Source organism: Dromiciops gliroides, chromosome 1 (genome assembly GCF_019393635.1).
Source record: "Dromiciops gliroides isolate mDroGli1 chromosome 1, mDroGli1.pri, whole genome shotgun sequence".
Classification (NCBI taxonomy): Eukaryota; Metazoa; Chordata; class Mammalia; order Microbiotheria; family Microbiotheriidae; genus Dromiciops; species Dromiciops gliroides.
This window is the reverse complement of record NC_057861.1, coordinates 639328224-639342104: the sequence shown is the minus strand read 5'-3', so window position 1 is coordinate 639342104 and position 13881 is coordinate 639328224. Positions and strand designations below refer to the sequence as shown.

Sequence of the window (13881 nt, the reverse complement as noted above, 5' to 3'; positions counted from 1 at the left end):
ATTACAAGATAAAAATTTATCTACCCTTATGTATCCTTGATAAGATACAACCTCTCTAAACTTTAGTTTCCTCATCTATAAATTGATGTTAATAATATTTATGCTTGCTCTTTTTGGGGTGACTAAGACTTGGAAATTGAAGGTATGCCTATCAATTAGGGAATGGCTAAACAAGTTGTGGTATACGATTGTGATGAAATATTGTACAATAAGAAATGACAAGAAGGATGATTTCAAAAAGACTTCCATGAACTGATACAAAGTAAAGTGAGCAGAAGCAGGAAAATGTTATACAGAGTAATAGCAAAATTGTTCTATGAAGAGGTGTGAATGGCTTCTCTATTCTCAGCAATACAATGATCCATGACAATCCCAAAGGATTAATGATGAAGCATACTATCCACCTCCAGAGAAAGAACTGATATTGTATGAGTATATACTAAAGCATGCTATTTTCCCACTTCTTTCTTTCATTCTTTTTAAAAAAATTTTAAATACAAAGTGACTAATATGGAAATGTTTTACATGATTGCACACGTATAACCTATATCTGCTTACCATCTCAGGGGGTAAGCAGGGGAAGTTAGAATTTGGAACTCAAAACTAAAATAATGTTAAAAATTGTTTTAATGTGTAATTGAGGAAAAAGTAAAACATATAAAATAATTTTATGCTATCTACCTCATAAGGCTGTTGAAACAAAAGTAAATTGTAAACCCTAAAGTGCTAGGTATTGAGATATTACAAAGATTCCTCCCTTCTCATCCCCTTAAAAAACTGTCCTACAGAATGAACATGATTGGCATAAATAGTTGCAAAAGATGGTTTCCCATTCTGTTTCTGTTTGAGCCAAGGGAGTGCTTTGTGCCAAGCACAGAACCCACTTCAGCCTCTGGGGCTGTGCGTTTCAAACCATACTTGACCCTTTTGAGATTTAAGTCAATTTACTTTTGGCAAAGGGAAATGTATTGTTTGAAAAGGATTAGACCATCATCCCAAAGCCCCATAACACTTCTTGGACATCACATGTGTCTTACAAAAGAAAATTTTGATGAGCTAAGTGTAAATGAATCAGAAACATATGGATTAAATTTCCCTTAAAATGCAAATGGATTTAAAAATTAGCAGAAAAAGGGGGCCTGGCAAAATGTGTTCTGAGTTTCGCCAACCTCCAAATGTTTGAAATCAAGTTTGAAAGACTTAATAAACCCACATGTAACCACGGTTTGTTTGCTTGTTTTTTCTCTCCTTTACTGGTTTGTTTAATAATCATAGTTAAAATGTGAGTGAAATAAGAAGTTAGGGATTCAGGGGACAGAATGGATGGATGAGAAGCAAGTAATATAGGTTTGTTGTTTAAAAGTGTATTATCATTCTCTTTTCTTTTTCTTTTTTTGCAGGGCAATGAGGGTTAAGTGACTTGCCCAGGGTCACACAGCTAGTTAAGTGTCAAGTGTTTGAGGCTGGATTTGAACTCAGGTCCTCCTGAATCCAAGGCCAGTGCTTTATCCACTGTGCCTCCTAGCTGCCCCCATCATTCTCTTTTCTAAGCCACCGTTTGTGATCAGCTAATTAACATTTTCCCTCAAAAGCTTTAAAAAAGAAATTTAACCTTTGCTCCAGCCATCTTATGTCACTTCCATTTATTTTCCAATTGTTTCCTTAGGTTTGCCCCTTCTGCTCCATCTCCCCACCACATTAGCCCCCGGAGAATGCCAGCCCCGACTTCAGTCATGCAGAGACCACCACCTTCCCATGTTCAGCAGTCAGCAGGATCACACTTGAAGTCATACCAGCCGGGAACAAGTTCTTCCTTTCAACCAAATGGCTTCCACGTTCATGGTAAGGGTGAAAAAAAAAAAAGAAATGGAAAATGACTGTCTTAATTTGAAAAAGCTTTATGGTACTGGTAAGGTTGCCTTTCAATGCTCAGAATACATTCGAATCAGAAGAGAAAGGTTCTGCTTTGGTTTCTTATGGCCTTCCTCTGCAATGAAATGTAGAAAAAATAAGTCACAGAATTCCTCTGTATTTTGCAGACTTGAAAAGTGAGGTGGCATTATTGCTTATACTCACACAGAGTTCAAACCATAGAACAGAGAAAATGCAGGCTGCAGGTCTGGGGCCCTCTAGTCCTCTTTCCCCTAGATTTCTCCATCACAATGTTATTACATGTATAATTACTCTCTGCTTCCAAAAGATAGCAGGTTAGCAGGGAGAAAAACAAATGTGTTACAAGAAACCTGCTCCCTCTAAAGCTGAGATGGACCCTGTAACATGGGAAAGAGTGGTATGTAAACCTGAATAGTCAGAAAGATGCTTGGCTCTACCAGCGGAACAAAGTTCATGGGGAAGTAGCTTCAGGAAGAGGCAGTAGATGAAGATTGAGACTAGTCCCCCATCTTATCAGTACTTGTAGCACCTTCTCTCCAAGGAAGAATGGCAACAACCTTCTCCTACAGGGGAACCCCATCAGTACAGAACAGGGCAGAGAACTTCATAATGGATTCTTCTCTCTACTTGCCTCTACAGATCATAGTTTGAGCCTGGCCAGCTTGTTTTATCTATTACTCATCTTGGGTCAGATGGAGTCAATGGGGTATAGTGGAAAGAGCACTAACAGACAAGTTTGAAGAACTGGGTTCAAATCCCACCTCTGACACTACCTGTGTGATCTTAGACAATCACTTAACATCTTTGGCCCTCAGTTTCTTCAACTGTAAAATGGAGCTGTTTGACTAGATACCCTGAGATCATTTCCAGTTTGATCTCTAAATCTGTGATCCTTCTTCACATCAAATTAATTTTAATTTTGATACCTCTGACTTGAATCATCTGTCTTAAACCATAACGGAGGCTTACTAAGAGACATTCAAGTTTTCTCAAATAGTATCCATGATTTTTAATTAAAGAATTAGACAGTATACCAGAATGTTAATCAGGAGATCTGGCTTATAGGACCTTTAAGCTTCTTTTGCAACTGAATTGTTAAATTGTCAGTGTGAGCATTTACATTTCAGAAATTGTTAATCTTCATAATAGGGGCTTGATTTATTACGTTGTTGACTGTCTATCCTTAAGAAAGTGTCGGTAATAGAGTAAACTTAAAAGTGTGTATAATATTATACATATAACATGTATACATATATTTGTGTGTATATAGATGTATACATATATATGCATATGTGTGTATATTTAGAGAGAACTATAACTATAGATATTGATATTTCTGCAGAGCCTGGTTGTTAAACATTTAAAAGCACACCCTTGTATTACTCTATAAGCATTGGTTGAAATCAAAAGCAGTATAGTAGAAAATTCAGGGAATTGCATCATCACCATACTAGAAGACTGGTCATTATAGGCTAATCATAATAATTGCCCTTTTATAGTGCCTTAAGGTTTGCCAAGTATTTTCCATCCATTATGTCATTTAAACCTCAGGACACACTTGGTTCTAGACCACTCTAGGTACATTGAAACCTTCTTATGTACATCATGGGTGTCTTCATTGCCCTTTAAATAACCCTCAATTTTGATTCATTAGAATGGTGTTAGTCTCTGGCTTGTGGACATAAACATCCCCTAAATGTTGGTGTTAAAGACATATTGTGTGGCACAGAGAAGTTTGGGATCATTGAATGTGTGATCAAATGCAGTCTTCTCATTTTCTTCTTTTTGTTCAATTATGAATGCAGCTCATGTCTATCTGCAGTGCTCTTCCCCTCCCTCTCTCCCCCTCCCCCTCTTCCCCCCCTCCCTCCCTCCCTCCCTCTCCCTCTCTCTCTCTCTCTCTCTCTCTCTCTCTATATATATATATATATATATATATATATAGATAGATAGATAGATAGATAGATAGATAGATAGTGTGTGTGTGTGTGGTATGTGTGTGTGTGTGTGTGTGTTGTGATGCTCTAAGTAAATGGTCATATAACTATATCCTGTAGGTCAGGGGTCAATAACTATAGACAATAGGTCAAATCTGCCTACTACTTATTTTCGAATAGCTGGCAAGCTAACTATTCTTAGCCCAGTTTTGGCACAGGGACCATAGTCTACTGACCTCTGGCTAGAATGGTAGGTCATGCTTTTGAGTGTTTGTAGACTTCGCTGAGGAAATCCTTTGATATCATGGATCTTGATCAACCTCTCCTCTCCAGCCACCTCTTGCACAACCTCTTCAGTGCACAAGTATCCTTTCCTCTTCCCTTCAGGTCTGGAGTCAGGAACAATGATCATGTCAAATCCATCATTGCTCCTGGATGGGACATGTTATCTTATGACCCAATTCACAATCCCTATAGTTTTCCAGGCTAAAGTGGTCCTCCTTGATCACCCGACTTCTGCATGTTGTCTCTGCCATTAAAATGTAGGCCACTTGAGGACAGAAACTATCTTTGCTTTTTTGCTTGTGTCTCTAATGTTTAACCCACTACATAGTACATATAAATGCTTGATGATTTTTTTTCCCATTCATGCACTGATGCCCCAAGATATTTATAAACAAGAACTGGATTACCTTACAATTTCTAGGGGAACTGTTATCCATTTGGTCTCTGTATAGGACATCCTCCATGACAGTAGCAAATATTTTTGGCAAGCAGATATCCCCATTTTTGACCTGGTTTGATATCAGTAATCCCAGGATCTGGAGATAGAAGAAATCTTGGAGATCAACTAGTCCAATCCCTTTATTTAACAGACAAGTAAATTGGGGCTCCAAAAGGATAAGTGGCTGACCCAAGGTTGTTTAGCAAGGTCATGACAATAACATGCAACTGTACCCTAATAAAAGCCCACTGTGTTCAATCAGTACCAATGCTGCTATCTGATAGCATCCATGTGTTCTCATTAAGTGTGCCTTCTAAGGAGTTTATGACTTAATCAATCATCATCTCAGATTTCTCATGGCATATGATTCAGATGCCCTCAGAGTTCTCCACACTAAATGGAGGTCAAGAAGAAGCGTTATTACCATTTTTAAAAGGGAAGAACTGAGGCAAAGGGGAGCATAAATTGTCTGGCTGAGTCTAAGGCATGAAGTCACCCATTAGATAGCGTAATGTCTACATTTAGTGGGGACTAATTTAGAAACTAAGTCAAGCTGGTATTCCATTAACAGCTTTTTAAAGAAGTGTTTGATGAAATACACATTTCAAAAAGATTCATATACATACCATTAAGTTTTCTCACCCAATGAGTTCCCCAAGACCAGAACTCAACTGTTGTCTTTCTCCTCAGCTCATACACACATGTATATGCATGTATGTGTATATGTGTGTTCATGTGAGTATATTTACATACATATCTGCACATGCACATATCATATATGTATATTGTACATATATATGCGATGCCAACATGTGCAAAACTATAAAAGCTATCTGTGTGACCTTGAGAAACTCCCTTCATTTAGCCTCAGTTTCTCCTGTTTAATAAGGGATTTGTACTATATGTCCTTTAAGGTCTGTAGCAGCTCTCATATTATATATGAGACAATGTGGTGTAGTCAAAAATTTATTTCATCTGTTTTCTGAGGACCTGGGTTCAAATTTGAGTTCTACTACTTGGTATTTTCTTTGTGAGACTTTGGGCAAATCAGTGCAACTCTTCACCTTTCTGGACCTCAGTTTCCTTACCAGTAAAATGAGGGTAGAAACTAATTTCAAAACTACAAAGGCTCTTAGAAATTTGGTCCAACATACTCATTTTGCAGATGTGGAAGTTGAGGTCCAGAGAGAGGATGTGATTTTGTCCAGGGTCACAAAGTGAATGAGGATTGAAGGAAGACTTAAACCCAGGACTCCTGAGCCCTAACCCATGATGCCCCATTGCCCCTTTTGTATAGTCAAATTTTGCCTTGCTCTCCTAGACATTATCTTACTTCTGAAGCCTTTTTGACAATCTGCAGATCAGCTTAGCTTTGGGGCATCTAGGTTTGAGCCTGATTCATTCTTTTTACTTACTTCAGTACATTTCTTTAAAAATGTAATGGCCACACAGGACATAATTCATATTCTACTTAAACAGAGTACCAATCATTTCACTAAAGTTCAATTACAGGAGCTTTGTGCTTAAAAAATAAAATAAAAAAGACCTGGGTAAATGAGGAGGGAATTTCAGCTCCATGCAATATTCCTTTGGGTCATGTACAGATTAGAAGCTGGCTAGACAAAGAATGCATCCTTTCTCAGATCTCAGCTTCCTCTGTACCATTTTAAATACATTCTTCCTCTCCTGGGACATCACTGGGAGACTTTCAATACTATTTTATGGCATAGGATTCAGGTTCTTTTTTTTCACTCTAAAAATAAAACTCTTTTCCAGAACATTTTCTCCTTATCTGCTGTAATTCTGTAAGAAATAATAATAGCTGACATTTATATAGCACTTTCAGACCTGCAAAGCACTTTACATACGTTATCTCATTTGAGCTTCATAGAAATTCCATGAGGTTGGTGCATTTCTATCCTCATTTTACCAGTAAGGAAATTGAGGCTTGGAAAAAAAAACGACTTTCCAATGATCATACAGATGATAAAGTATCAGAGGGGATTTAAACCAAGGTCATTCAGGTCACCATGTAACCTCAGACAGTTTGCTGGGCCTTGGTTTCCTCGTCTATAAAACTTGGGAGTTGGACCAGATTACCTAGAACCTTCTAGCTCCAGATCTGTAATCTTATGATTTCAGTATCCTTGAGTTTCTTCCCAGATATAAGTTCTAGGATCCCAGGCTCTACCAGCAGGGACAAATAAGTACCACAATATCTTTTTTTTGTTTTTTGTTTTGGGCAGGGCAATGAGGGTTAAGTGACTTGCCCAGGGTCACACAGCTAGTGTCAAGTGCTTGAGGCCAGATTTGAACTCAGGTGCTCCTGAAACCATGGTCAGTGCTTTATCGAGTGTGCCACCCAGCTGCTGCCCCCTCCATCCTCACCATTCCTAGCAAAAGTCTGTTAACCATGATCTAGAGTATACCCCCAACACAACTGAAATTCTTCCTCTGGAAAGTATTCCTTAGCTACTTATTCATTTTTTTTCTCCTTCTCTAAAGTTTTCCAGTAATCAACACAAAGATTTCAATCGGGCAAGGTCAAGTCATTAGATTTCATTAAGGAGAATACCATGGAGTGCTTTCTCTAGTCTGTCATTTGGTATATATCATGTAGCTATGGGGCGTAGAAGCTTTCCCTGTGAGTCTCTGTCTCCTGCAGTTCATAACCTGCCTTCTCATGATTTAAAGAGCCGTAGCTACTACAACTTCTGAACCCTCCATTCAATCTGCTACCAAAACAATGGTGACATTTTTCTGTCTCAATGTGTCGTCTTAAACTTGTCAGCTCAGTTTAAATTGGCTCCATCAAGAAAGAAAAGATTTTGTGCCCAACATGTCTTTTGAACAGAATGATTTGTAAATGGCTCCTCTGGCTTTTAGCGGAAGCATCTTTCAAGTTCATGTAAATCAACCAACATTCATATTTAAATAGGAATGCACTAGCAGGTATGACTTTAACTTCATGCTCCATCAGCTGATTACATGGGGTTCTGACTTCTGATTTCCAGGAAAGAGCCGTTTTGGAAGCAGGAGTGAATGACCTGTCTTGTTTCTCAAAATGAACCATGAATTGAATGTTGGAATGTGTGTGTGTGTGTGTGTGTGTGTGTGTTTTAAAGCAAGTTATGGAGATAATAAACAGAATCTTCTCCCAAGGGAAATTTAGTCACAACTACAGATGTTTTGTTGTGAAATAATGTCAGTAAGCTCAAAAGAAAAACTACTGCTAAGAATTTGGTGACTGTGTGGAAAATGGGCTGAGCCCATGTTCAAACTCCTGTTTATAATTGCAGTAACAATATAATGGTACAGGAAGATTGATTTCTTCACCAAAAAGGAAATAGTTATGTCCCAGAAACCCTGGTAAAAAGAATAGTCACCAAATGAGTGAGACAATCAATATGTGCTAGAATGTTTCTCTTATTGTTATCATTGTTAATCATCATTTACATGAATAATTACATTAAGCTCAATAATGCTCTTCTAAATGCTCACAGAGGACTAAGGATTAATTGCCTGCTCCAAGGAAATTATAAATGAGGATATGAAATCAGTACAGATCACTCTATAAAATCACTCTAAGAATAGCTTACTTATCTAAATCTTAATGAATCCCAGCAATTCTACAGAACTAGGGCAACACCTAGATGCACACATGTGCACACATGTGCACACATGCACCCCCCTACACACACGCACACAGACAAAAATGTAGAGACTATCCGATATGCTCTTGTAACCTTAATAATCAAACATGTAGGTGGCAAGGTAGGATGAACAGAATGCTTCTCTTAGGAAGACCTGGATTCAAATCCTACCTGCGGGGACCAGTTGTGTAGAAAAGGTGAATGGGCTGCCTCCAGAAATAGTGGGTTTAGCCCTGTGGAGCTCTTCAGGCAAAAACCACTTTTGAATGTTTTGAAGGGAAGGATTCCTTGGAGGGGGGGGGGGGTAGGAGGGAGTAGATGAAAGCTAGGATGCCTTTCAAAGGTGAAATTATGTGATTTTTTTTGTATCTGTGGGTTAAGTCCTTCAACCTGCATTACCCCTGGCAACTTGCTAGAACTTATAATACGAATTAACATGAGAAGGCAGCTAGGTGGTGCCTATCCACTGATAAAGCACAAGCCCTGTATTCAGGAGTACCTGAGTTCAAATGCGACCTCAGACACTTGACATTTACTAGCTGTGTGACCCTGAGCAAGTCAGTAAACCCTCATTGCCCCACAAAAAAAACAAACAAATAAATAAATAAAATTTTAAAAACTTAAAAAATAAAAAGTAAATGTTTTAAAAAAAAGAATTAATGTGAATTAAGTCCTAAGTGGGTTGCAATCGACTTGGGTAGCCTTCCTATATTCAGAGTTTTCTCTATTAATGAAATCACAGATCCTTCACATACTCATTTCCCATAATGATTAAAAAGGCCATTTAAACAAGCAATTATGGAAAGGGCCCTGATACTGAGTGGGCTACAGCCCAGCCAGTCACATCATTTAAATATAGCTAATAAATATGCTTATTGATATGAGAGGACCTCCTAGCACACATTGGTTGGTCCACTCACTTTATGATGATTTATTTCACCATAGTTTCTGTTTTTGAGCAGCACTGTAAAGGCAAAGACATTTGTCCTCTACCATCCCCCTTCTCCCCAATTCAGGCTGTTTCCTCTTCTCAGCACCCCATCCCCCAACCAGGTGACAAATCTGCAACTCACTCCCATGCCCTCTTGTGACAGAAAAAATGTATTCTGACAAGTCACTAACATTAAAAAAAAACAAACACTAATCAATCAACATTCATTTGGCATCTACTTCAATATGTTAACCACTTGTAAATAATAAACTAATCAATTAGCATTTGCTAAGTACCTACTATGTTCCAGGGACTGTGATAATCACTGGGGCATACAAAATAAAAGTGAAATATCTCCTGCCCTGGAGGAATTTACAATCTAACTAGGGCAAACAACATGTGCATCTATAGGTGTACCAAAATATTTGTTTGCAAGAAAAAGTAAACTGAACTTGCCATCAATGACCAAAATGTAATCCTGTCTTTGATACTTAGTACTGGGTGACTTTGGGCGGGTTTCTCTGGGCCTCAGTTTCCTCATCTGTAAATAAGTGGGTTGGCTAAGACAGATTCCCTAGAGTCTCTTCCACAGCACTGGTATCTGAGGAGATTCCTAAAGCTGGTGGTACAGATTACAAAGGATTCTAAAAAAAGGAAGCAGTGCATTCTAGCCATAGGAGGTAGACAGAAAAAGAAACTGAGACAGGACACAGAACATGGAGTAGCATGTATAAGGAACACTAAGAAAGCCAGTTAGAGGTATAAAGAGACTGGACTCCAGAAGTGTGAAGAGGCATCATGTATAAGGGGTTTTGAAAAGTAGGTTGGGGTCATGTTGCAAAGGGCTTTAAATGTCAAACTGAGGTGTTTCTATTGGTTTCTAAAGGGAAAAGAGAGCCACTGGAGTTTGTTGAGAAGGGAAGTGACCTAGATCAGACCTTCACTTTGAGATATTCACTTTGACAGCCAAATGGAAGTTAAATTAGAGTGGAGAGACACTTGAGTCACAGACCACTTAAGAGGTTCTTACAATTCAGTAGAGAAAGGTTATGAGAGTCTGAAGTGAGATGGTGGCTGTGTGAATAGAGAGATGGCAAAATTTGGCAATTCGCTAGATAAGTGAGATAAATCAAATTAAGAAACAGAGGATCCCACAGAGATTGTGTACCTGGGTGGCTGGAAGGATAGTGATGCCCTTGACAGAAATATCAGAATTTGGAAGAACAGTATATGAGAAGGCAGTGATCATGAGTTCTGTTCTGGATCTTTTGTGCTTAAGATATCTGTTGAACATTGAGTTGGAAATTTACAAAAGGTGATATGGAGACCAAACCTTAGTGAGAAAATGAGATGATATATAGATATAGGCACCATCAACATGGAAATGATAATTAAACTTATGGGGCTTATGAAGGTCACTTAGAGAGTAAAAGGCCCTGAACAGATCTCTGGGACATACAGACAGTGGTAGAAAATGATATAGATAATGATCCAACAAGGGAGACACTAGAAAGTGACCTTCCTAAGGTCATATAGTCAGATGTAGTAGAGCTGGGACTTGATCAGGGGTCTTCCTGATGCCAAGGCCAACTCTGGCTGCTATGCCCTTTTCCTCATCTGTAGTGGGTCCTTAATAAGTACTTAATGGATTGGATTGGGTTAGACTGGGATTAGATCCTGGTTCTGCCATTTATTAGCAGTCCAATTTGCCTCTCTGCACTTTGATTTCCTCTAAATCTATGACCTTATTATAGTAGACACGAAGATCTGCCCCAACTAGTCCTTCCATGGATATCTGCGGATCACCAGTCTTTGTTCCAAGCAACCATGTTGAAACTTTTGGTAAAGTTTAGCTGCAATGTGCCCACAGCCATATGGATGGAGGGTGGGCAGGTGCACAGAACCAGTCACCTCTCTGCTACCCAACTCTCTAGAGAAGTTCAACAGCTGTACACAATTCACAATAGTAAAGGAAGGGAAAACATATGGGACAGGCTGCTCCCTTTTGTACATTTACTGATTAATAAACTCCTATCCAATAAAAGATCTGTACCCTGTAAAGGCACATCTCATGATTTCACAGTGTTAGGCCTTGGATGACAGGTCATATCATCTGGAGGCCCTCATTTATAGCAGGGTTACTCCATGGGGCCACCCTCAACCAGGAATAGTGACTCGTATGCCCATTGGTGGGGTGAGATCCTCCACAACACCTTGATCCTAAATGTAAGAAAATATGTTCTTTATGTGACCAATTTTAGTAAAACAGAGTAAAACATTTCACATTTGAGTGTTTCAAAGTTTGCCTGATTTCTTCAAAAACAGCCTGTCCAACTCATTCATTTATGGCCCTCCACAGGGTTTTCTCACTGGGAATTCAAACTAAGTTCTGCTAAATAGAAAAAGGAGTTTCTATTGGTTTGTAAAAGGGATAACCAAGCCTTATGTTGCCAATTATGTTAGGTAAGAACCAGCTCCTAAAAGGAGAGTATTTGGAGCCCATAGTTATGAATTTCATTATATTTTATAAACATTTCTTTTTGTTTGGGAAGTTGGTGTCATCACTCCAGAAAACAACTGCCTGCCTTGTGTCCAGAACTCATAAATCTGACTCTAAAGACTGGTGTTCTTAAAAGCAAATTAAGTACTTTTGAAATAATTCTGTTTAAGTGGCTGCATCATTTGAATCTGAGCTGATCATGTCCATGTCAAACTGGATTTTGTAATCCCCATATTTGTAACTGGGATTTTCCTAGTAAACACGAGGGGTTGTTGGTTTGAGGGTACAAGGGAGGAGTGAGGAGGAATAGAAGTAATGGGTGGAGGGGGAATATTTAAATCAAAATAACACATCAGCAACATCTGGCTTACTGGTAATGAGGGCATTGTGTCAAATAATTTTAATAGAACAAGGATCAGGCCTTGACTTGGACTGGCTGGCCACCTAGATCAATGGTCCAGGCTCAGACTCATGACACACCCTGGGCATTTAGGATTTTAAGATTCTTTCTCTTACTGCTGATTAGTAGATGTTTGCTTCTTTCTTGGCTGACTTTGATTCTCCTCCCCCACTCTTAGCTCCATCCCCTCACTTGGTTTTATGGTCACTGAAATTTTGTGCGAGGTCCATTATACTTAATCTCAGGACATATGAGTCCACTGAAATGCAAAATTAGGAAGATTATCTGGGTTATTGTTTGTCTATGACAGATGGCATGACTTGCAATGAACTGCATTTAAGTGAGGGAAGGCAGTGCAAGGCCACCAACCTCACTCTCTCCTCCAGAGCCATCTGGGTCCAGTGGCATGATATGCATCAGGATGACTGGAGATGGCCTGAGAGTTTAAGGCAATTGGGGTTAAGTGATTTGCCCAGGGTCACACAGTTAATAAGTATCTGAGGTGAGATTTGAACTTAGATCCTCATGACTCCAGGGTAAGTGCTCTATGCACTGTATGACCTAGCTGCCCCAGTAGATATTCTGGATAATTTAGGGGGCAAGGAGCTGTGAACTCTTTATACACACACACACACACACACACACACACATGCACATGCACATGCGCACACACATACTCATGCGCGCATGCACACACATACATATTGTATATAACTGCAATCAATTAGTGGGGCAGCTAGGTGGCACAGTGGATAGAGTACCGGCCCAGGATTTGGGAGGACCTGAGTTCAAATCCGGCCTCAGACACTTAACACTTACTAGCTATGTGACCCTAGGCAAGTCACTTAACCCCAATTGCCTCACAAAAAAAAAAAGAAAGAAAAGAAAAAAAAGAAAAAATCAATTAATTTTAAAAAAAGCATTTATTAAGGGCCTCTTATGTTATGGGCACAGTATTAGGTACTGGAGATAAAAAGATCAAAAAACCCTCTGCCTCAAAGAGCTTACACTGTACTGGTGCAGGGCAAGGAACAAGGTAATTGAGGGAGTTTCCTAGCAGGTAAGAGGATCCAGAAGACCTTCATGTAGGAGATGACCTTCTAGGTGAATTTTGAAAGGAGCTGAGAATTTTTAGAGGCAGAAATGAGCAGGTCTGGAAGAGTACATTCCAGGCATGAAGGACAGATGGCATGTACCAAAGTAACAATGCTGGAGATGATAGGTATCATAGATCTGAAGTTGAAAGGGACCTTAGACATCAACTCCTTAAGCCACCTTATTTTACAGAGAAGGTTGCTGAGGTCAGAAAGGATACACGAATCGTCCCAGACACACATAGTAAAGAGAAAAGCTAGAATTGGAACTCTGGTCCTGAGATGCTAAGTTTGGCACTCTCTCCCCTGCACCATAAAATGTCATGTATGAGAAACAGTAAGTAGATCAAATTGGTGAGAACATAATTTTCTTGAAGGGGTTTAGTAGGCAATAATCCTAGAAGGAAAGGATGGAACCAAAGATTTGAATGCCAAAGAAGTATGTATTGAACCCTAGAGGCAAGAGGAAGTCACTGGAGCTTTGGAAGTGGGAGTGAGATTGTAAAGGGGATTGACCAAGAGCATTGTGGTGCCCTTGAGAGTAATAGAAAAAGTTTGGAAGGGAGTAGGCTTTGGAGTGGGGGGGGGGGGTCGTCTAGGGATTAAGTGACCTATTCACAGTCATCCAGCTACCAAGTTGGGATTTGAAATCCAGGTTTTCTCTCCATGATCAGCACTCCTTCCATTATACCATGCTGTTTCCCCACATATTGCATGACATATAAATTAGTGAGAGCATGGGACTCCAA

The 13881-nt window shown here is 39.3% G+C and overlaps 1 protein-coding gene across 1 annotated transcript in view; it reads left to right on the top strand.

The window, feature by feature from the left end:
* The window catches only part of GLIS3 (GLIS family zinc finger 3), a 613599-nt gene that overhangs the window by 569337 nt on the left and 30381 nt on the right, over positions 1-13881 (top strand). The window contains exon 9 of the mRNA XM_043978464.1: positions 1667-1842. Coding sequence (XP_043834399.1) covers positions 1667-1842 — 176 coding nt within the window. The remainder of the gene's footprint in view (positions 1-1666; positions 1843-13881) is intronic.